This window comes from Macaca fascicularis, chromosome 11 (genome assembly GCF_037993035.2).
Source record: "Macaca fascicularis isolate 582-1 chromosome 11, T2T-MFA8v1.1".
NCBI classification, from domain to species: domain Eukaryota; kingdom Metazoa; phylum Chordata; class Mammalia; order Primates; family Cercopithecidae; genus Macaca; species Macaca fascicularis.
Window position 1 is genome coordinate 83,647,712 of NC_088385.1, and position 25,699 is coordinate 83,673,410.

The following is a 25,699-nucleotide window of genomic DNA, read 5'->3' on the forward strand; positions in this document are numbered from 1 at the left end:
AATAGGAAACAAAACACAATTATGGCCTACCCAGTAATCCCTTTTGTGGTAGTATCTCGTTTGTGATTAAAAAAATAATAATCCTTAGCATATGTTTTTGGTTATACTGATAAATTTAGATGAATTGAGTTTGGGAGGAACAGTTAATCTCTGAGTGCTGCCCAAGCAGTTATAATCTTTTCTTTCTAAACTTATCAAAGGACATAGTTTTTAGCTTGTACAGAATGTAAAATTACTGAGCTCTGTTCGTTAACGTATCGAAAGACCTCTTTTATAGTTTCTTGAAATGAGGTAAGAAACTGTTTTTAGAAAATAGTTTTGTATTACCTCTTAAATACCTGACCTAGATGGTCTCCAAGGAAATTTTTTTTTAAATTTTGACAATGAAATTCAACCTTACATAGGTGAAATGTTGAGTGATCTTACCCCCAACCATAATGTTTATCTGACCAAAACCTTTGAATAATTTCTTTTATTAACAGTTACATAGTCTATAATTACTCCATGTAAATTCTTGCTGTTGTTGCTATTGTTAGTATTATTTATTATTTTGGCTGAGACATGGAGTGATCAAATAAAAACAGACTTCACTCAGAACCCTGGTTTCAATATACTTCCTTAAATGAATTGAGTGTTTATTTTACCAGCTGAATAAAATAACTATACGAAAATAGTTAGATGACTAGAGGAGTAGTTGAAAGATATTTTAAAGCTCCCTCAATCTTTTTGTCTAGGCAATCCTTAGGTGTCACATGGCCCTCTAGTGGAAGGGATGCTCAGCTGGACCGAGGCAACTGCAGGATATTCCCGGGGAGTTGTTACCCAAGGGATTGCTTTTATTCAGGTAATCTTTATAGTTTGGATTAATTAGTTGGTTCTGACAACTTAGGTGATGGAATTTTGGAATAGGTAAGGCTATATTTTAAAGTAAATATCCCTATTTGTGGAAGACTCCTAGATTAGCCCATTTCTTACTAAATACCATTGATCTTTATGTTAAAGGATTGATTGGGCTTTTTGTTGTTATTGTTGTTTTGTAATAGTTGTTGCTGTTGGTGGCAGTGGTGTGTTTTGTTGTTTATTTTTATTTTTTAATATTAAAAAATAAACCCTATACTTGATAAGTAATCATTCCTCATAAATAAGGCACCCCAAGGCTCTTTATGGCTTTATTCTTTTTGACCTTGTTTTTGGAAATAAAATTTCAGTGTTTTTTACTTTTTAAAAGTAATTTTGAATATTCATCTTTCCATTCTTGAAACTTTGGTAAGCATTTAAAGTTTCATTTTTCTACTGGAAGAAGTAGATAAATAGTGGAAGACATTAAATAGAATGGAAATGTAGGTGTCTGACTGATTTGCAAAAGGAGAAATAAGATTTTAAATTTTAAATTAGTTAAAGGCAAAAAGAAGCATAGACCTAAAATTGGGAATGCTTATTTGTTTCTTACTTTGATACATTTTATTCCTATTAGGTAAATTCCCTGGCATTCTTTTTCTTAGGATTAAAGGGGGATACAAATTCATAACTTGAATTTGTTATTTTTAAAAATCGTTTCTCATTTACTTTGGAAACTTCTGGATGGGTGAATGAATATAAATCAAGAATGCCAGAACAATAGTGATAGAAGTAGAGACTGACTTTTCCTTTTCTTTCCTATTCTCTTCTGAAGACTCTTATCATTGTTGAAATAAAACTGAGAGATTTCTGGCAACTTGATATTGTAGCAAAGTGTTTTGCAGCAATGACTATTACTAATGAAATTTTTAAAGAATGTGAAATAACTGATAAACTTAGTGATAGCCTCTGATCCAGCAGGTACTAAAATACCTACTTTTTGATTTGCTCTCTAATATGTCAAAATGCAGGCAAAAATAAAATCTACAGAATATGATGAGAAAATACATTTTGTGATTATTCTTTGGGAAAGCATAATAAGAAATATATAATGATGCAGGTGTTTTTAGTAATTATTTTACACAATGTCAAAACAATGTTAATAGGGCAGTAAATTAATTTTTACAGAAGTTCTTTAGAGGTAACTAAGATATGCTACTTTTAAATTTTTAATAGGAATTTCTTCTATTTATATTATCAGGGCGAATCAGCACTTGATTTGGCAAAACAGAGAAAAAATGTGTGGATGATCAACCACTTACAAGAGGCAAGGCAAGCAAAAGGATATGACAATCCGTCCTTCCTTAGAAAGCTGAAAGCTGATAAGGTAAACTCATAACTGAAGATTTTGTTTTTTCTTTCTTTTTTTTTTTTTTTTTTGGAAATGGAGTTTTGCTCTTGTCGCCCAGGCCGGAGTGCAGTGGCGAGATTTTGGCTCACTGCAGCCTCTGCCTCCCGGTTTAAAGTGATTCTCGTGCCTCAGCCTCCTGAGTAGCTGGGGTTATAGGTGCCCATCACCATGCCCAGCTAATTTTTGTATTTTTTTAGTAGAGATGGAGTTTTACCATGTTGGCCATGGTGACTTCAGGTGACTTTACCTGACTTCAGGTGATCCACCCACCTCGGCCTCCCAAAGTGCTGGGAATACAGGTGTGAGCCTCCGCACCTGGCTGAAAATTTTCAACATATAATTTTTTAAGTAGGATTCATAGGCACACTTACTTAGCATGAGTATTTACAGCCTTTAATTTTGGCATTACTCTATGTAATTTTAAAAATAATATTATACTCGGAATAAATGAAAGTAAATAACAAAGTTTCCAAGGGCTCTTACCTACCTGGTTGGTGACCTTTTGGGGCTGTCTAAGAATTAAGAAGGATTGGTATGTATGAAATTATTTAAATCTCCATCGGCTACTCATGTAAATTTTGGTTCATTATTTCAGCTGGGCTTTTGTAAAGTAATAGATAAAAATAAAGGTTTTTCTAGTGAATGCTCGTTTGTTAGTATGATAATAAATTGTGAAATAGCTTAGTTCTAATACATGTTTTTAAACTACTCACAACTCCGGCTCTAACTTGAGCTTTGCATTCTTTTGTGATATGTTGTATACCTTTTTTCAGAGAGAGAGAACTTATATTCTTGACTTTCCTATGGAAAGCTCATTGTAGATCATCTATATGCCTTCAGTTTTAAATTGTATGACTGTTGGCTCTGTTGCCTAATTATAATAATATGATACTAGAACTTAGAATATTTCCCCCCATAGAGGGGGGTCTAGGTTCTGCACAATCTTATTTCCCACAAAAAAGAAGTTAACTGCCTTAGAGTTTCTTTATTTACCTAAATAACTGTCAAGATGTCTGCTAACTTGTCAGTAATCACAACTTGAGTGGCATTAAGTCTTGAGTACCATCTTTTGTATATCGTGTTTAGGCTGTTCTAGTGGCAATGTTGATTATTTAAAGTTAATATTGATCTATCTGTTACCAAGGCAAAAAGACAAATTTGGGATAAACAGAAGCACACTTGAAAGCATTGCCTCCTTTATTTATGGGAGTTTGGACTCCCTTAATCAGTTGAGAAGTCCCCTGGTCCGTTACTTAGAAGAATTAGATTCATAGTTTATAAACTTGGCTGTTTTCAGCCCTATGGCTGAGAATAATGAACAATTTTTGCGTGTCATGTTAACTCTTCTATTTATTAGATATGATACAGAAAATGATTTATTTTGTGTTGCTCAGTTTTCTAGGATTTAGAGCTGTTTTGCTCAACAGAGTGAAAAATGGCTGTCTTATTTTAGGCTAGTAATAAAAATATCTTGTGTTACTTTGGAAAATCCCACAATGTTGGTGCTTTCGTTTTGTTGAATGTGAATATTTTGAAGTTTTATTTTACATATATGTGTGTGTGTGTGTATATATATATAGTCATAAATGACTTATAAATATTAGATGTTGCATTAATATGTAAAGTTACTTATAGCATGAGTAAATGATAACATCAGGTTTATGTGTTTGGATATGATTTTTTAAAAAAGAACTTCTTCAGAAGTTTAGTGCAATTTTAACATTGGTGTACCATTGTGGTCAGTTCAGAAATGGAGTTTTTTTCCTGCTGTTTTTCATTAGTAGCTTGAAATATATTCACATTTTTATAAAGGTTACTTTTAAAAACCTATGATGATTGGGAGAGTAATCTTTAAAGGTTGAAGGTAACCATCATATATTTAAAAATTACGATGATTAGGGGACCTGTGAGATTAAGCATCTGTAATTATATAGACTGTTCTTTCTTTTTCCACATCACATTGGAAAAGTTTCAGTCCTTAACATGTTTTGATTTGCTAGCCTATGAAGTGTGTTTTATATTTAAAACTAAAAAAGAAAATAGTGACATCTAGGATTCAATAGTGTTTTATTTTAAAAAGTCATTCCCTTAAGAAAAATAAAAATGTCATTCCGAAAGGGGGAAATATTTTTGGATAGTGCTAGTAGACAGATAAAGAGGGAATCTTTAGCCAGGTGTGGTGGTGCGCCTGTAGTCCCAGCTACTAGGGAGGCTGAGGCAGGAGGATTGGTTGAGCCCGGAAGGTTGAGTCTGCAGTGAACCAAAATCATGCCACTGCACTCCAGCCTGGGTGACCGAGTGAAACCTTCTCTCCAAAAAAAAGAAAGGGGGACAGTCTTTTTAGAAAACAATTTTAAAATATCTTAGATTTTTTTAAGTAGAAGGATTTTAAACAGGCATGTTTATGGTTAAATAAGTCTTCTTAATAAGTTGGAGGGACATCTTTAGTATTTAGAGGGGGTTTGGGAGTAGGAGGGAAGTTGGCTATAAAAGGGCAATATGAGGAATCCTTTTAGTAGTGGAAATAGTCTGTATCTGGACTGTATCAAGGTTAGTTTCCTGGTTGTGATATGCTAGATGTTACCACTGTGGAACAAAGGATATTTAGGATCTATCTGTATTACTTATTACAACTGCGTGTGAATCTATAATTATTCCAAAATAAGAAGTTTAATTTAAAAAGAGGCTTCTGAATCTAGATGGTGTATATACTTGACTATGTGATTCTTTCAGATTTACTATATAGTTGAAAATTTTCCTTATAAAATATAGGAGAAAAGAGATTTCTCACATAGCAGCGCATCACCATTATATTTTTATAGTACCATTTTATGTGCCCATACGTTCTCTCTCTTCTGAGTAGTAAATCTTCTCTAATGTCTTGATACAAAGTTCATACTTACTAGAAAAAAAATTGGATTAGTTATTTTGCTACAGCATAAAATTAAAGCCTGAAATTGATGTTTAATTATTACTCTAAGTTAAAATTACACATCTAGTTCAGAAAATGAATTACAGTGGCCAAACTGGGGAAGACATGGTCATTTATATGAAAAAAAAAATCCCACTTATTTCAGTGGAAGCTGATAGTATGAAAGGGGTGCTAAAAATGTGTAATGTAACCTTAGCTTTTAGAAAGATAAGTATTCAGTAAGGAAGGCAGTGTTTATACTCTGCTTTGTTAGACCACAGCTGTTTTGTTTTTTGTTTTTTCTTTTTGTGTGACAGAGTTTCATTTTGTTGCCCAGGCTGAAGTGCAGTGGCCTGATCATGGCTCATGGCAGCCTTGACCCTTGACTTCCCTGGGCTCAGGTAATCCTCCCACCTCAGGCTCCCAAGTAGCTGGGACTATAGTACAGGTGCGTGCCGCCATGCCCAGCTAATTTTTGTATTTGTTGTAGAGACATGTTTTTGCCATGTTGCCCAGGCTACCCTACAACTCCTGGGCTCAAGCGATTGTCTCGTCTAGGCCTTCCAAAGTGTTGGGATTAAAGGCATGAGCCACCGTGCCCTGCCTTGAATGTCTTACATAGTTTTGTGACCTAAGGTAACTGAACAGAGACTTGATAACTGGCTATAAGTTTGTGGGGGCTCTTACATGGAAGAGGCAGTAGACTTACTTTGGTTGCTGTAAAGATAAAATTGTGATAGATGTTACGAAGAGTTATGTAGGTTTTATACTTACATGTACGGACTTTCTAACAACCAGACCAGTACAGAAATGAAATGGAAATACCTCTGGAGTGTTGAGCACTCTGCCTTGATCTTGTTCAGACACACATCTCTTCATTCAGTGGACTCTAGGAGCCTGTGGATTGTTTGCTTTTATTTATCTCATTTTAAGATTTTAATATACTGTTTATCATTTGAAATGTCTACTCTAGGCAAGCATCTTCATGTTTCCTTATGTGATAAAATTCTTATACTTTCAGTCATTCTAGTTGTCCTTGTCTCTCTGGTTATCACTGCACCTGTTAAAAAAGGGGTGGTATTTTTCATGAACTGTTTGCCAGCCAGTGTATGTGTTAAGCAGTTAGTATCGTCTTCTGTATTTGACCATATAGAACCCACTCCTATAACTTCTATTCTTATTTTCCACAATTTTAGCAAAGTTATTTAAAATTATTTAATGCCTGTCTCCAGAAGACAGACACCAGCACCTTGAATAGTACTGATACATACAGTGTGCAAATTTGAATGAATGAATTTCACCTGCTGTTGCATGCCTTCACAAAGGTAACAATGGTTCAGATTGAGATTACTTGAAACATGCAAAAACTTTCTAATTTTTTGTTTCTATACAGGAATTTCGGCAGAAAGTAATGTTAGGAACTCCTTTCCTAGTTATTTGGCTGGTTGGGTTTATAGCAGACCTAAATATTGATTCTTGGCTCATTAAAGGGCTAATGTATGGTGGTGTTTGGGCTACAGTACAGTTTCTTTCAAAGTAAGTGTATTGTTTTTAACTATATTTTAAACTGTACATGAAATAATATAATTTGTACTCTTGTATAAAATTAATGTTTTGTATGTTGTACGTTTGATCTTAATTTAAAGAATTTAGACATCTATATGTGAAATCTGACATTTCTTTAACATTGTTATGTTAATTTAAATGATTCAAAGGCACTTTAATGATAAAAGTCTAGCATATAATTTTTAACACTAAAACATAGTTTGAGAAATATTTGAAATATTTCAGTAAAAGTAAATTTCAGTCTGTTGGACTCTAAATATACATATTGTTAATTTCTAGGTAATTATAATACTTGAGCTCACCTTTCTGTAGGAATTATATTTTCCTGTAGAAATTAAGGCATAAGCAATAAACAAGGAAGAGGCTTTATTTCTAGTAGTAAGGTAAAGTCTAAGCATGATTATGAAGTAGGCTCAGTTTTTAAGATTATTTTCTCCCTCTTTTTTCTTTAAACATCATGATCATTCCGTTTTCTTCTCTTAGGTCTCATTGCTCTAAAGTTACCTTTCCAACAAACCTAGGCAGGTGTCTGTGATCTAGTATTTCCCATCTAATTTCCAATCCTTTAGTATCTTATTTTCACTTGCATTTCAGAAAAGAATTCTGAAAATAATTCACACAGAGATGATAATGACTAGTATTATAATATGCTGAGTGGCTTAAATGTAGTTAATCTCATTTTAGTATTTCTAGGTGCTCCAAGAGGTATAAATAGGAAGTCACTAAGACTTCCTGCCTATATGGATAGTTGATTCTGTTTATGTTTAATAAAATGTATTAATGTTTATTTTTCCCCAATTTTAAGTATTAAAAACACAACCCTTCAGTTTCACTAAGCTAGCCAGTTCATTCTACTTGAAAAGATGTGCTCCAACTTTTGCTGGAGTGTATAGGTAAGGAGAAATAATGATGAAACAGAAAAATATGAGGCTTGGTTTGTATTTATTTGTCAAAATTATAATACATCTTTGGTGAAAAATATGCTGGATGATATCTACTGTATATACTAAAGTCAGTTACTGACTTTAAGAGAATAGGAGTGCACTAAAATTCTGAAATTGAAAAGTATATGGAATATAATTTAAATTTGGGGGAATTAAAAGGAACTTCAGAATCTTGCTGAGTCCTTCAGCTGTGAACTAATTTTTATTGATGACTGTGAAAAATTAAGCATCCTGAACTCTGGATTCTGGTGAAACAAATGCCTACTGTACAAAATGTGTGTCATTTTCATTTAAATAAATACTTATTTTTACAATGAAATATAGAGCTCATATTTTATAAAACTTGTGTTTTACAGATCCTTTTTCGATCATTCAATGCATAGTGCATTGCCCCTTGGGATATATTTGGCAACCAAATTCTGGATGTATGTGACGTGGTTCTTCTGGTTTTGGAATGATATCCTTTGGTTATAAAGATCATACCTAAAACAAATTTTGTTATTTGAACAAATGTTTAATAATTTGACATTAGGACTGAACTACTCATTCATAATACATTAAAATAGTGTTCCTAGAAAAATAAGTAAACTAATATAATGTTTTAAAATATTTAATAGGTTGCTTTTGAAAGCTGTCCTTAATAACAGCATATAAATAATAGTAGCTATCACGTATTGGGTGTTTAAAAGACATTTTTTGACTACTCATTTAATCCACATTTCATAAATTAGTATTGTTATCCCCTTTTTCCCCCTTTTTTCCGTATTTTTTATTTTTATAGATTCAGGGGTTACATGTGAAGGTTTGTTTTATGGATATATTGTGTAATGGAGAAAAGAACAAGCATCCTCATTTAAAAAAATGGGTAAAGGACACAAACACAAACAGACATTTCTCCAAGGACATACAAGTGGCCAAACGTGAAAAAATATTAGACATCACCAGTCATCAGAGAAATGCAAATTAAAACTACAATCTCACACCAGTCAGAATAGCTATGTTTAAAAGGTCAGAAAGCAACAAGATGTTGAGGATGCAGAGAAAAAGGAATGCTGTTGGTGGGAATGTAAATGAGTACAACCCCTATGGAAAACAGTATGGTTATTTCTCAGAGAACTAAAGATAGAACTACTAGCTGGGCACTGCGGCTCACGCCTGTAATTTCAGCACTTTGGGAGGTCGAGGTGAGTGGATCATGAGGTCAGGAATTCAAAACAAGATCAGCCAATATGGTGAAACCCCATCTCTAGTAAAGATACAAAAATTAGCCAGACGTGGTGGCACGTGCCTGTAGTCCCAGATACTTGGGAGGCTGAAGCAGTACAATTGCTTGAACCCGAGAGGCGGAGGTTGCAGTGAGCTGAGATGCGCCACTGCACTCCAGCCTGGTGACAGAACGAGACTCTGTCTCAAAAAAAAAAAAAAAAAAAAAAAAAAAAACTACCATTTGACTCAGCCATCTCCATTTTATAGTTGAACAAAAGTTAGGCTTAAGGCGTCTTAGTCTCTGATCAAGTTGGGACTGAAACTTGTATTTTTCTAACCAAACATATTTTAAGCCTTTCTACCAAATGGTGATTTTTATGTTTTGGTATCAAACTCTTTTCTCTAAATTTTTTTTAATACCACTACTTACTTTGTTGTGGTAAATAAGAGTTAATCTTCTCTCCTCATCTCTTTTGCCTTCATGAAAAGCATGTATTTTCACACATTTGCTAACTTCAGCAAATTATCAGTGTAGTATACTCCCCTATTTAAAAAAAATTTAAATATTTTTAACCTGTTGCCCAGGTTGGAGTGCAGTGGCACAATCATGGCTCACTGCAGCTTGAACTCTGGGGCTCCAGCAATCCTTCTGCCTCAGCCTCCCAAGTAGCTGGGACTATAGGCATGTACTACCACGACTGGCTAATATACTTTTTAAAACTAATAAAATTGTAAGTGTGCCTGTGTGCCAATAAAGAAAGCAAGCCAATGCCAATTTTTGATATTTTTACATAGAAAAAGTTAAGTCAGTAAGATAGACTGATTTATTGTAATAAAGGAACATGTTTCATAAATGTTGATTAAATATTTTTCAAAACATTACAAAAGTATATGATATGTTTTAAATGGTATGCAGTTTTTGGTGACTTGTAACTGTTCTAAACAACTTTAGTTGTTAATACCTGGTTTTGTTTCACAGCCTTGCATAACATAATGTTGTATTATTTTTATTAAGTCGCCTTGTGTTTTAGTTGAAACACAAAATGTGCTTATTTTATTTTTGAGACCTAAGGCACAGAATTGTAACTACACTTTTAATTCTTATATTTTTACTGCATTATGTAATTACTTTCGGAAAGTGTAGTACTTTTAAATATTTTCTTAGTTTAAGTATCTATTGAAATTCTTCCATATGGCAGTTTTCACTAGCAAATTCTGGCCTTGTATTATACTTTGACTTAAAAATTGTTCCTCAAGGATTTATTAAGCATTAGAATTGCCATATTGGAACACTTAGTATGAGTAAAACAGATCTGTTGGTTTTCATTACCTCATCTATTTTAAACTTACAAAAAGCATTGACCTCTGAAATGACTTTTGTATTCCAGACATATTTTCTAACTTTGTGTTTCCTAAATTGGACATTAAAGTTGATGTTCAAGGAAAAAACTCAGAATCAGATCTCAAAATAATGTTAAACTGTTTCTGTACTCCTGTATGTGTAAGTGGCAAGAAGCAGGAAAATCAGTAACTTACCAAATAATGAAAAATTAATGCTAGAGAGCATTATATAGTAAAATTTCAATTTTTTCTTTTATTCAGAGTTAGTATAAAATAGCTAAAGCTAGGGAAATAGTATAAAATAGCTAAAACTGGGAATTGAAAATAAGAGAGGCAAATTTTGCAGGGAAGACCAGAACAATCAAGTCTATTTAAGCTTACCCTATTTGAATACTTCTGCCTTTAAAATAGATTGATACAGATTTCATTTTGTAAATACACTGAATAAGTTGCATGCAAATTTTTCAAATAAAAATTGCAGTATGAGAATACCAAGTTTTATTCTTACGTGTCTGTAAAGGGAAGATGATAGTAGCACTGTGTCCAAATTCTTGAGAAAATAAACACCTGAAGACATACCTGACATGTAAAAAGTGTTAAATAAATGCATGTTATTTCTGATGACTTCTAAAATCTAAGTTTATATCCAAATTGATTTTAAATATGGATTCACAATTCCTTTTTTTGTTTTGTTTTTTTTTTGGTCCGTTTGTTTTTGTGTTGGTTTTTTTTTTTTTTGAGATAGAGTCTCACACTGTCGCCCAGGCTAGAGTGCAATGGCATGATCGTGGCTCACTGCAACCTCTGCCTCCTGGGTTCATATGATTCTCCTGCCTGAGCCTCCCGAGTAGCTGGGATTATATAGCACACCACCATACCTGGTTAATTTCTTATATTTTTAGTAGGGATGGGGTTTCACTATGTTGGCCAGACTGGTCTCGAACTTCTGACCTTGTGATCCGCCCACCTTGGTCTTCCAAAGTGCTGGGATTACAGGCGTGAGCCACTGTGCCCAGCATGTGGTTTTTTTGAGACATGGTCTCACTCTGTCACTCCCAGACTGGAGTGCAGTGGCACAATCACGGCTCACTGCAGCCTCAACCTCCCAGGCTCAGGTGATCCTCCCACCTCAGCCTCCCAAGTAGCTAGGACTACAGGCATAAGCCACCATGCCTCGCTAATTTTTGTACTTTTGTGGAGACTGAGTTTTGCCATGTTGCCCAGGCTAGTCTCAAACTCCTGGGCTGAAGTGGTTCTCTTGCCTCAGCTTCCCAAAGTGCTGGGATTACAAGTGTGAGCCCATGCCTAGCTCACAGTTTATTTGAACATTTGTGTGTGCGTAAATGATACTCATGGAATATGCGATGAAAGCACAAATTAATTTAAATCCCAGTTATGCAAAGGAAAATGTTATACTTTATGTTATAAAAGAGCTGTATCGCTAGGCCCTCTATGATTTTGGAACTATGTTTTTCTCCCAGTTTTATACCTGTAAAGCCAGTAAGAGAAGCTTAAGAAACCTGTAGGAAGGAAACAGAAAAGAGCACAGAGTAGGTTATAATGGAGGCACAAAGGATATTAGACAGGAAATAGCCACAAGGCTCATAATATATGGTGCTGATTCATGTACCGTAAGATAAAATAGCAGTTGTCCAGGATCACTTCTGATGACCTCAGGCTCCTTTCTGTTGCTTTTAACACTTTTCTTGTGCAACTCATGGCTACATATGTAATTAAAACTGATTTAGACTAGTTTTGAAAAATAGAATGATAGTTGTTTTTGATTATTCACAGTAGTTCTGTGAAGTTGCTGCAAGCCCTGAATTAGAAAATACTGAACCATTGTTCCTAAGAGAAATAACAGAGTTAGGTTCCTATGTGGCTCTGGTCACAACAGTATTGATCATCAGTTGATCACTACATAACCTTGTTTATATGTGTTTCTGTTTTAAAAAGCCTTATTTAATATGTATTGTTGATTCATTAATATTGAACTTATGGCCAACAGCACTACAGCTCATTCCTGAATGAAGCTTATCTCACATGTATTTTTTCTGTAAAGCACATCACAGCCTCCTTGTGCTTAAGAGCATGATAGCACTTCAGCACTGTGCTTGAAGGCCCTTTTAAACAGCAAGATCAACACAGAAGCACAAAAATATGGCCCTAAATAGAACATGTAAAGGACACTTGTTTATAGTATGAGAACTAAAACAAGAAGACAGAATGTTGCTTTGCTCAGCCTGAGATGAGAATGTATGCATTGGGTGACTCAAATTTTTCACTGTTTTGTTCATGCCTTGTTGAATTCATGGCACTGAAAAAGTGCCACGAATATTGATTTTGGTGTTACAAATCAGTTTTATCAAGGAGGTGTGAGGATCAACTATATAAACTTTATTTTGGTTTCTTATGTAATATGATACCCAGCTTATTAAGTTACTTAAGTGTTTTTATGGTGATAATGAATTTTACATTGATATAAGCTATTTGTTCTAGTAAGTTCTTACTGTTCCATTCTTTGAATAATTATTTCCCCATAAAACACCTTATGTTTATTTGGTGCTTTTTGATTTATAGTTTTTCAGATACATTATTTTACTTGGTTCTCTGAATAATAATTTGAGATTAAAAAAAAAACTATACAAATCTTAATACTGTTTTCTAACTGATGGAAAGACTGAGGCTCTGAGAAGTTGTTATGTCTTGCTCAAAGTCACATAGGTGGGAAATTGTTAAGAGTTTGGTGTCAGACTCAGCTTTCTGTCCTGATTCAGTGTGTCTTCAAATGTCCTTATATTACACTCTGAATATAATTTTAAGTTCATAAACCTTCCTGGAAAACAGTTTGGCAGCCTCTAGAGTGATCTTTAATAATACTCTTTAATTGGATTGGGCACGGTGGCTCACGCCTGTAATCCCAGCACTTTAGGAGGCCGAGGCGGGCGGATCACAAGGTCAGGAATCGAGACCATCCTGTCTAATATGGTGAAGCCTCGTCTCTACTAAAAATATAAAAATTTAGCCGGGCGTGGTGGCGGCCTGTAGTCCCAGCTACTGGGGAGGCTGAGGCCGGAGAATGGCGTGAACCCGGGAGGCGGAGCTTGCAGTGAGCTGAGATTGCGCCACTGCACTCCAGCCTGGGCGACACAGCGAGACTCCATCTCAAATAAATAATAAATAAAAATATCCTTTAATCTCTTAATCATATGTCAGTAAATAATCAGATGTAAGATCAAAGATTTATTTACAAGGATGTTTCTCTTTGTATTATTTATGGTAGGGGAAAACATGAAAACAAGCTGAATAGCCAACCTAAAAAGGGGGAGAGTTTTATCAGTTACGCTGCCTATGGAATGGTATTACATAACCACTAAAATACTTTCCTGCCTTAATGATATGGGCTTATATTTAAGATATAAGAAGTGAAAAAATACTAAATTATATTTACAGAATGAAGTTTAAAATGCATAAAGAGCTGGAAGTGAATATGTATCATTTTAGCAGTGGTTATCTCTAGGAATTGTACTCGAGTGATTTTATTTGGTTTCTTGCATTTTTACTTATTTTTAAAAAATTTTTCTCTGACTATGCTTCTTGTAATTAAACAACTCTTAAATTCACTGACATAGCCAGTATAGTCAACTGCTTATTGTGTTGACAACACTTGAAATATTGACAAAAGGTTATTAGAAATTTTATGTCTGGAAATAAGTAATTTTTCAATGTGGCTTTAAGTTAATTGAGCTTTAAACTCAAGAAAGATATGAACAGTATGCAGAATCTGGGATGATTACATATATTAAAAAATCAAAAATGCAGAATTAATCTCCTATGCATTTCCTCTTAAGCATTTTTTTCTGTAGGTTACTTGTTAGATTTCTCTGTTTTCTGTGTATGTCTCCCAGTTTCCTTTTAATACTCTCTAAGCTTTTTAATGTCTATCTTCAGGTATCCAGTCACCACTTTTCATGAATTCTAACAATATTGCTATATTTTTGTATATCTTTTTTTCCCACAAGAGTTTCTCTGAGGTTATTAAAGATACTCTGTAATTTACATTCTCAGTCATGTGCATTTGACTACTGTAAATGAAGACGGATGTGAGGGGAGGGATCAGTATCTTCTCCCCCATTAGAGAGATCCTTGTTCAGCACACCTTTTCTTCACTCAGTTGCAGTCTCAACCTTGATATTAATCACATTTCCTAGGTACTCTGGTTTATTGATCTATCTGCCTATGTTAACATTGTATAATCTCATTACTGTAGTTTTGCTCTTAAATTGTATCTGAGCAGGGCAATTTTTCCAAGTTTGTTATTTCTCAGGAATATCTTAGCTCTTTTGCTAAGGAAGAGCCTTTTGCTCTTCCATTTAGATTTTTTTAGAATAGCTCTTTGAGTTCCGCGAAAAGCCTTATGCCTTTAAAAAATTTTGACAGTCTTGCTCTGTTGCCCAGGCTGGAGTGCATTGGTGTGATCTCAATTCCCTGCAACCTCCACCTCCTGGGTTCAAGCAGTTCTCCCACTTCAGCCTTCCACTTCAGTAGTTGGAATTACAGGCATACACCACCATGCCTGGCTAATTTTTGTATTTTTAGTAAAAAAGGGGTCTCACCATGTTGGCCAAGCTGGTCTTGAACTCCTGAACTCAAGTGATCCACCTGCTGTGGCCTCCCAAAGTGCTGGGATTACAGGCATGAGCTACCATGTCCAGCCAGCCTTACGCCATTTTGATTGAGATTCTATTTGAGCTGTAGATTAATTTAGAGAAAGTAACTACTTTTGAAACTTAAACCTTTTATGTTTTTTAATGAAGTCATATAATTTCTTATGTAGAAGTTTATATCTCTTGTTAGATTTATTTTTAAAATAATTTAAATTTTTTAAATTATGAATTTATTTTTAATTAAAATTTCTATTTGTGTCTGGTTTATAGAAATGTAGCTGATTAGTTATTGCCAACAACCTTGCTAAAGCCTTTTATTATTTCTAATAATGGGGTATTTTGGATATATGACATGGGATAATCATTATGTATAAAGACTGAATTTTTTCTTTCTACTCTTTATGGCATTTAATTCCTTTAGTGATCTTATTATATTAGCTAGGATCTCAGTACACCGTGGAATAGACACAGAATGAGTATCCTCATTTTGTTCCTGACTTTAAAGGGTATCATCTTGAAAAGATTGACTTTAAAGGGCTAGTATTTTACCATTGAGTGTGATTTTATAAAGTGTTTACTTGGATTTTATAAATAACCTCTCCCTCTACACGCTCCCCCCTTTTTTTTTACTTTTTGTGAATTGTGTATGTTTTTTTCTTTTATGTTTTTAATATTAAATAATATGTTAATAGATTTTTCTAATGTTGAACCACTTATGCATGCCTGGAGTAAACAAACATGGGCATAATGTCTTTTCTATACGTTGCTGGATTAAATTTGTTACTAGTTTTGCATGTACATTTGTGAATGAAATTGTTTTATAATTTTTTTGTATTTGTTATGTTTTGATATCAACATGATAGTCTCAAAATGGGTGGAGAATTGTTCTTTTTTTATGTTATTTGAAAGGGTTTGGGTTAAATTGAAATTATTAACTACATGTTTATTAGATTTTCAAAAATCATTTTAGCTGGAATTTGCTTTATATTTAAGAATTTTGTAATATATATTTGACTGAATTGTATATTTATATATTTTAGTGATTTGTCCATTTGTTTTCAAATGTGCCACATTCTCTCTGTTTTTTTAAACTCAACTGCTGTACCCCCTCTCTCATTCCTAGCATTAATTAGAGATATTTTTTAGTTACTCTATTTTATTGGATTTCTTAAAGAAACAGCTTTAGGTTTTATTAATGCTTTGTATTTTCACTTTCAGTATGTTTTATTTCCTGTTGTCTGCTTGTTTAGTTTTTTCTTCAGCTTATTAAATTGTTTAGTTTTCATTGATATTTTCTATTAGAAACATTTAAGTTTAGAAAGTAACAGTTTATATGCTACCTCAGCTGCATTCCATACAGAAGATTAAGCTTCTTAATTAGGTTGCTCAAGTCACTATATCATTACCAAATTTTTATCTATTTGCAGCGTCATTTATTGAGAGACCTATGGTAAAATTTTCTACTGTGTTGTTGTATTTAGGAGTTTCTCTTTGTGGTTCAGTCAGTTTTTTTGCTTTACGTATTTTGGAGTTTCATTATTAAGAATGTATAAGTTTAGAATTCTTTCTAATGAGTTGAACCTTTTATCAGAGATATAGTGACCCGTGGTAAGAAGCATTAGCAATGACTATTTTAATTAGTATTGCTTTAAATAATTTATGGCCTTGAATTTTAAAAATGTCTCTTGCAAATAGCATATAGCATATAGGGATAAGCAAATCCTGAAGAGTGGACACTAAATTTCTGAACCAGTTTACCTCTAGATTTGTGTTTGTTTATCATCTCTGGTCTCCATGGGGTTTTCTTACTAGCAGCTCAGCAACACATTCAAAATGATTTAGTTTTTTTTTGTTTTTTTGAGACAGAGTTTCACTCTGTTGCCCAGGCTGGAGTGCAGTGGCGTGATCTTGGCTCAGGGCAACCTCTGCCTCCCAGGTTCAGGTGGCTCTTGTGCCTCAGACTTCCAAGTAGCTAGGATTACAGGCATGCGCCACCAAGCCTGGCTAATTTTTGTTTTTATAGTAGAGATGGGGTCTACAAAAACTAAAAAAATTAGCCGGGTGTGGTGGTGCGTGCCTGTAGTCCCGGCTACTCAGGAGGCTGAGGCAGTAGGACCCTTTCAGCCTAGGAGTTTGAGACTGCAGTAAGGTCTCATTATGCCACTGCACTCTGGCCTGGGTAACAGAGTGAGACCTTGTCTCTATTAAAAAACTTTTTACTCAAGAACACATTTGTTACCATTGAGATTAAAAAACAACTGGTATGTTTCAGAGGATGTTAATCATTGTCCCTCAGATTTTCTTAATATACAGTATGTCTTTTCAGGGTGCAGTATTTAAAATGGAGGTTATATTTGTATATTCTATATGTAATTTATAAAAATGAAGGTTTTCTTTCCTTTTATCTGAAATTTTCTGTTAGGATCTCTGAATTCTTTTCTATTTGATGTATTTACTACTACTGGGATAAAACTATCCATGTGTTCAATTAATGTTTGTCATCTGTGTTCATACTTTTGTCTCTAATCTTTATTATTATCATTATTATTATTTTTTGAGACGGAGGTCTCACTGTATTGGCCAGGCTGGTCTTAAAGTGCTGGGCTTAAGTGATCTTCTGGGTTCAGCCTCCTGAGTAGCTGGAATTATAGGTGCATGCCACCATGTCCAGTTTTTGTCTCTAATTATTGTTTTGAGTTTTCTTTTTTTCCCTCATTTACTGATTGTCAGACTTTTTATCCTCCTTGTGTTCATCTTTATAAATTTTTAGTTCATATATTGTGTAATGGTTTCATTTGATCTGGTTTTTTTTTTTCTAGAATCACCCTTTTCATCTGGTTCTAATTGTTTTATGATCTTATGTTTAAGCTTTTATAGGATTTATATTTTAATTTAATTATGAAGCATCTTTGGTTAATTTGCCTTTGTCCTTAATTTGGGTTTGTCCAAATTTGCTGCTGCTTTCCATACTGGGTTATTTGCTTTGTGAATACTGTGCACATTCTTTCTGATTTATTATTTTTGTTTTGTTTTCAAGTACTCTAGCATAGTTTTTAATGCCATTTCTTTTCATCTTTCATCTTGCTTGTGATTGACCTGGGCAAATATATTCAGACTTTTATGTTTTCTCTGATAATATTGTAGAGCAATCTTTGAAGTTTTTCCTGACCTGTTTGGTACAGGGATATTGAAAGAGAGCTCAGTTGTAAATTCTTGCTCGGAAACTTGTGTTTAGCTGTCTTAAGATCTTGCTGAAAGTTTTTCCTGAGGTTTTATTCTGTGCAGGCTTAGAGATAGAATGATGTTGGAATTATCCCCCACCAGCCATCTCCTCAATTTTGTTAAGTCACCTTATTAATGACAAGCTTTGGTTTTTCTTGATACTTAGTGGAAGCCATGCAGTAGTATTCAGGGACTTATGTTCCTGAAGGGGTTTTCCTGACTTGTTCAAATTATCTACTCACCATTTCAATTATTTTTCTCCAATTGAGTGGGACTGAGGAGTGGAGTATGTATTAGTCAGTTCAAGCTGCCGTAATGATACACTAAAGACGGGGTGGTTTAACAACAGAAATTTGTTTTCTCACAGTTCTGGAGGCTGGTAGTTTGAGATCAGGGTGCCAGCATGTTTGGGTTCTGATGAGGGTGATCTTCCTATCCTGCAGATGATGACTTTCTTGCTGTGTTCTCACATGGTGAGGAGAAAGAGTAAGAAATCTCTCATTCTACCTTATATAAGGAAGGCCACAATCCTATTGGATTAGGCTCTCACCCTTATGACTTAATTTAAGCTTAATTGCTTCCTAAAGACCACATCTCCAGATGCAGTCAGATTGCAGGTGTTAGGGATTCAACATATGCATTGTGAGGAAACACAATTTAGTCCATAGCAAAGGGCCAGGGTGAAATGGATGAGAATTCTCATCTATAGTTTTTCATCCTATTAGTACAGTAGAGCAGGGTTAGAAGCTACCTCAGGCAGCCTGCCTTACCAGAATCATCACCTTTTTGTGGCCTTCAGTTTTGAACTTGTGATACAATGTGGTCTGTCCTCTTTCCGAAGTTGTTGCCATTATTTTGAGGGGCGCTTGGTTTGTTTGATTTACTATTTTAAATTCATTTTGCTGAGTATTATGGTAAATAAGTTTAGTGTATGAATTTCTATTTTTGAAAGAAAGCCTCGTTAGATAAATTTGTTTAAAAATAAAATGAGAGCTGCATTTCATAGCAGACATCAAGAAAACATCCAACTAGATTAAAGAATTAAATGTACAAAATGATTCTATAAACATTTAAGTGAAAGCATTGATGGTAAATACTTATCTTTAATTGGAGGGCCGTTTAAACATAAAAGCAAAAATATAAATTAAAATAATAAAACAGCATGTATTTGCCTCTTAAATTGGCAGCATTTTTTGATTACTGCCAATGCAAATGTACTAATCAGTCATGTGTTGTTAGTGGAGTTATAAATTGGTATATCTTGCTGGAAAAGAGTATAAAAGTGTCTATATATTTATATCTCAAGCCTTAAAAATGCTCATACCTAAATATATTGTTTTCATAATATTTATTGGCATAGAAAATTGTGTTGAGCACTTTGGCGAGGCCGAATAGCATAGGTCATACAAGTCTGAGTGTTAATACTTGCTCTACCTCTAACTCACTGTAATCTTGGACAATGTAGCTTCTGCTTCAGTTGTATCATCTGTAAAGTGGGGATAATAGCAGGATTTATCATAGGGTTCTTGTGCTGCTTAAATGGCACATAGTTGGTGATTAATATGTTATATTGTTAATAATTAGATACATTATGATACCAGTCATAATTAAAAATGCAGAATACCAAAATTAAAAGAAGTTTAATTCTGGGTTGTAGAGTTCTTGTTTCTGTCTTTCTGCTTTTTTTAGTGCTTTCTCATTTTCTCTAATAATAAAATTAATACTGAAAACAGCCATATATTTGTAGAGTGTGCCTATTTCTGTTAATTTTTTTTTCTGTTAATTTTTTTTTCCTCCCCGAGACTGAGTTTCACTCTGTTGCCCAGGCTGTGCAGTGGCATGATCTTGGCTCACTGCAACCTCTGCCTCCCGGGTTCAAGCACTTCTCCTGCCTCAGCCCCCTCAGTAGCTGGGATTACAGGCATGCACCACCATGCCTGGCTAATTTTTGTATTTTTAGTAGAGACAGGGTTTTGCCATGTTGGCTAGGCTGGTCTCGAACTCCTGACCTCAGGTGATCCGCCCACGTAGGCCTCCCAAAGTGCTGGGATTACAGGTGTGAGCCACCACGCCCAGCCTATTTCAGTTAAATTTTTAAAATTAGCTTATCTAATCTATTGCTAAAGCTAAATTCAGTCTGCCATTTGAAGATACCTAATTTATTTATCATTAAAGAGCAAGGAAAGACATTTTTAAAGTTCATTCAGTATTGAATTCCTTAATATACCTTTCAAATATGTAGTCATATATTGAACTGACCCCCTGCCAATTTAATCCAGGTCCTGAGAGTTTGACCTATTTGTTTACATGTTATGTTAGCACCTTTTCAAAACTTGTGATAAATAAAAGTGCTGCCCCTGAGTCATGTCAGGCCTCAGCATTCTATACACTATTCTCCAGAATAAACAGCTGAAAGTTTGACTTCTTATTTACTCTCCGCTGGCTATACCGGTATATTTTGTGGAATAAGATTGGAAAAAGTTGGGGGAAAAGAGAGGACTGGAGAAAAAAGGAAAAGATAAATCACTTCTGAATATGCCAGTTGATAATAACTAATCTTTTCTTTCGTCTTTTGTTTCTCCTGTACGCCAAGTGGCTATCGAGTGTTTTGGTATTTTCCAAACAAATGTAGAATGATTTCCTTCAAGAAGCTGTTCCTTTTCTATCTGTGCTTCATGAGGAATGTAAACAGTGGGCACACATGATAATGTCAAAAAATCTTGTGAAATTCTTATATGATACTTGTATCTACATAAAATCTTACAAATGGTATTTGAGTGTACCTGGTGTTTTGTGTCTCAGAAATGTATTGCTGTAGCAACATTGCTTTATTTTTATAGTGTTATTTAAATTGTTTTTTGATAATTTACTTACGTTTCTAAATGCCTAATGTATTTTTTATGTTTTTATGAGATAGAAAAAATGTGAACATATAAACTGTTGCATAGAAACTATTTCTGTTTTAAGCAAGCTTATATTTTTTCTGAAATTAATTTCAGTGTGTTCAAAAAAAGGCAAAAGTGAGAATTTTTTTTTTTAACTTTCCTATAGTTAAAAGCAATCTTTTAAATATATGAGTATGATATCTGTAGTATTTGGTAGATGCATAAAGATTGCAATGCATATACATAAAGTATATGTTAATAACTTTGAACATGAGAAATGCCTTCATTTTGTCAAAAAATTAGTCATTTAAAATTTTCGTTGAATTTTTAATATATTCACTAACTTAAAGTGTCAGCTAAGTCTACATGATTTAAAATTTATAAAGAAGTATTATTTTTATATGTAGTTATAAACATACAAAACAGCTTGTATTTTTTTTGACTGGTAGGTGTTTTGTAAACTTTTATAGATTTTAAGTTTATATATAATAGTAATTCATTTATCATTGCTTCTTTAAATTCCTTAACCTTAGGCACATCTCAACTTTTTATTTATCCATCTTCCATTCCTTGCCAATAGTGTTGCACTTTTCTACAATTTTGGAAAATCTTGGAAATCAGATCCAGGGATTATTAAAGCAACAGAAGAGCAAAAGAAAAAGGTAGCAAAATACCAACTAAGTCACTTGTGTTTAACTGCCAAATTATTAGTATTTATAGCAGACATTAGAGTACAGAGGAAGTAACTATCTTTTAGAATATAAAGAAGTTTTAAGCTAAATTGAGATTATGTATCTTTTATTTGGTGCTCATCCTTGGTGCTGTTGTGATGCCTGTCCATAACACTTCCATGACATTTTATAATTTCATGTTTCCCTCCCTTACAAGAGTGCTGTGATTGCTTTGAGGGGTGAATACAGTGTCTTAAACATCTCTGTAAATCTCCAGGAAATAATTTGCATTCAGTAGATGTTTGCTGAATGACTATGTCAACTAGAAGGTTAATAAATTGGTTGATAGTGCAGATACACTGTCCCAATAGCTAAAATATTTATATATACCATCCAGGGCATCCCTTTCTTATAATGCAGGTTATTAGGAAACCAATTTTATAATCTAACAATGTTGTATATTTACAGAACTGGACTAGAAGCATTTTAGATTATTTTAAGAGCTGTTTAATTTAGTCTCTAAAAAAATTTTTTTGATGAGTTATTCCAGTCCACGATAGACTAACACAATGGCAGATTCTTTTGGTCTAATCCCCTTTTTTCTGGGCAGCATAGAGATTGCTACCCTGTATTCTTACAGCAATGAAATAGCAGTAAATAAACAAAAGATTTTATTTCTCTTTTTGAACTGAAAACATCAGTAAATTAAAGATGAAAATCATGTTTATTGATTCATAGTGATGGCAAAAGAGTTGGTGAGCATTGTTCAGTTTTAAATTAAATATTATTTTTTTAATTCACAGACAATAGTTGAACTTGCAGAGACAGGAAGTCTGGACCTCAGTATATTCTGCAGTACCTGTTTGGTAGTATTTTCTTCTTTGTTCTTCCGTCCCTTCTCTTCCTCCTGACAGTGGCATAGCATAGCGGGTATGGGGTGTGGGGAAAAGGAAGAATTTCTTTCACTGAACACATTCCCTATCGTTAAAGGATGTCTCCTTCCCAAGGCGCTTATTCACTGATGATAGGCCTTGATTGCACTTTTGATTCAGAGGTGCCATTTATTTGTATTCATTCTCTTTCTCTTTTCTTGCTTAAAATGTTACTCAGTAAATTAAAAACTAAGAAAATATTTCAGATCAAAGGTTTATAATGATTCCCTAATAGATTGCTTTCTTTACTACCTAAGAAAATTTATACTTCTATTTAAAAGCCACATGGGAATATCCATTAGATAACTGTTAAGACAACATGGCCTCTAAACAAGTTCAATTGAGTAGGTGGTTTTTTATTTTTTATTTTATTTTTGGTATCAGAATGTTTATGTAACTTTGAACACTGTTTTATCATAAATTTTTAAAGTGGTCATCCTCACCCAGGTCATAGGCAAAGATATATATGAAATTACTAGTATATATTAATGAGTCAGGTATAGTACTATTGGATTGTTTATTATTATAGACATCAATTTTCTGTAGGATAATACTTTTTTTTTTTTTGAGACAGAGTCTCACTCTGTCACCCAGGCTGGAGTGCAGTTGCGTGATCTTGGCTCACTGCAACCTCTGCCTCCCGGGTTCAAGTGATTCTCCTGCCTTACCCTCCTGTGTAACTGGGATTACAGGCACGTGCCACCATGCCCGGCTAATTTTTGTATTTTTAGAAGAGACAGGGGTTTCACCACATTGGTCAGGCTGGTCTTGAACTCCTGACCTTGTAATCCGCCCGCCTCGGCCTCCCAAAGTGTTGGGATTACAGGTGTGAGCCATTCGGTAGGATAATACTCTTATGTTTTAATTATTTTTCGCTTAGTTTTTATTATTAGTATTTGTGAAAAATAGACATACTGCCACAGTGCTTAAATCATGGTTTTCTACATGGAAATTGAAATATTCCAAAGTCATACATAAAACTAACTGCCCTTTTACACTTATACACTGCAAGTGAGCTCATGTCTTAACGTCTGATTAATAATAAAGTCATTGACTTCATTTAGGATTATGGAATGAATTTTTGAAACAGTTCTAATTCTGCAAATTCTTAATTACACTTAATATTCTTTGACCAGTTATGATTTTGAATATTCAAAATATATACAGCTTCACGTTTGGTAGCAACTTTAGGATACCAACTAGATTCTTTTGTATATTCAGACATTCTGAAAACAGTTTTTGTTTCTATGTTTTATAATGGGTAACTTATAAGATTGATACTCTTTTTCTTAATATTTAGAATGTTTTAATATACTGCTTTTCTGTGGAAATACACTGTTCCACAAAGTATGCAGTGCTGATGTACTTGCCATATGGCAAACAAATTATATAGTCACTCAATACAGATAGCAGTTTCATTGTCAAATACACATTTGATGGCAAGAATAAGACTAATTTTGTCATCATAGCATAAATGTTTTATTATGTATTATAAGCCACATACTTCTTGTTGGAAAGAACATTTCCTATTATAAAATCTTGCAAATCAGCAGAGGTAGTTGTCATTATATGGGTATGCTTCACTTTGGTAAGTAGACAGGTCCCTAAGGCTTGTAGATCAGAGCTTTCTTAAAAATGAATTATGTGGTGATTGCACTTCAGCACTCCAGCCTGGGCCACAGAGTGAGACCCTGTCTCAAAAAAAAAAAAAGAAAAAAAAAAAGGATTACTTTGTAAGTGATCCCAGGAACCTCGAGACCAAGTCACACCTTAGCCAGTTAGTCTGTTTTTCAGATTTTTGACTAGTGTTGCTGCTGAGGGTTGGAAGTGGGGATAAAAGTTGTTTGAATATCCTGCTGCCTTCTAAGTAGATTTAATCTCACAAGTGTGGTGAAGAGTAACTTACCCTTTTCTTTATTCCAGAGATAATTTTAGTAGATGTAAGAACTGTGTGTTCACTGTGCCTTTTCCTTTGTACCTCAAAATAGTGTGTAACCTTATGCAAACTAATGGAGAAATGGCAGTGCTTTTGTTGAAACACTGAAGTGTATTTATAAATTTTTTTCTGGCAAGAGTTAATAACTCCAGCTCTTTTATCATATATCTAGCATTAGGACTGCCAACCCTTTGAAGATCACCAATGAGTTTTTGTATTCACTTGGTCGATTTAGAGTAATGTAGGTTTTAAAAACCATTTCAAAATGCTTGAAAAACAAGACATCATAAGCATGAATTCTTTATTGCCAGTCAATAACTGAATAATGAATTTTATGTTTTTTTTTTTTTTTTGCAAGAAATGGTGACTTCTTAAACATGTTCTGCATTCTTAGATATGGTCATACATTTCAGCAGGAGAAATGCTGTACCTTAATCTGAGATCTCAGAAGGCACGTTACTGAAGAGAAGTAGATGTATATATGTTGGTTTTTGCTGGACTTGTTAATTTGGGAAAGACAAATATTTTATTGATGATTTTGAATTTTAAGAGCTTTTTAAATTCACTTTTAGCCTGACCTTCCTAGTAAGGAATAATTTTATTTTATTGAAAAACAACCAACATCATAACCATTAATCATAATGGGACATCATTTAGAAGACTGGAGATTGATGTGTTTTTATTACTCAGAAATTTGAGGGATGTGAATTAAACATAGCATCATTCATCACATCAAATTGGTGTGTAATTCTTAGTTTTTGTAAATTGATGGTTCAGTTCCATTCTTGAGAGCATATTTTTTAGAGTAGCCTCATTCTTTTATTCTTTGTTTTTGTAGTTGAAATTTTATTAAACAAAACAATACTGATTTTTGGTTTTATTCATTTGGAAACCTTGATATAATCTTGTTTGAAATATATAGTTTTATTTTTTTTATAATTATATTTTGAGAAAATAAATATTCAGCTTTTCTCTCTTAGTACAATGCCTTTCATAATCCTTTAACATGCCTATTGACAGATACGGAAACCAGTGAGGTCCAAACATTGTGGTGTATGCAACCGCTGTATAGCAAAATTTGATCATCATTGCCCATGGGTGGGTAACTGTGTAGGTAAGTTATATTAGTAATTTCTTATATATCATTCATTTAAGTTACTTTAGGTAATG

General features: G+C 33.9%; 1 protein-coding gene across 13 annotated transcripts in view; it reads left to right on the forward strand.

Moving 5' to 3' along the window:
* The window catches only part of ZDHHC17 (zDHHC palmitoyltransferase 17), an 88,517-nt gene that overhangs the window by 55,117 nt on the left and 7,701 nt on the right, over positions 1–25,699 (forward strand). For 10 of the 13 annotated variants that reach the window (XM_005571601.5, XM_005571602.5, XM_074007452.1 and 7 more), the window contains 6 exons: positions 2,099–2,224; positions 6,553–6,695; positions 8,026–8,126; positions 21,528–21,652; positions 22,465–22,527; positions 25,550–25,643. In XM_005571601.5, coding sequence (XP_005571658.1) covers positions 2,099–2,224; positions 6,553–6,695; positions 8,026–8,126; positions 21,528–21,652; positions 22,465–22,527; positions 25,550–25,643 — 652 coding nt within the window. Of the gene's footprint in view, positions 1–734; positions 845–2,098; positions 2,225–6,552; positions 6,696–8,025; positions 8,127–21,527; positions 21,653–22,464; positions 22,528–25,549; positions 25,644–25,699 lie in introns of those variants that run through there. The other 3 variants (XR_012420466.1, XR_012420467.1, XM_074007454.1) reach the window with 2 other exon arrangements.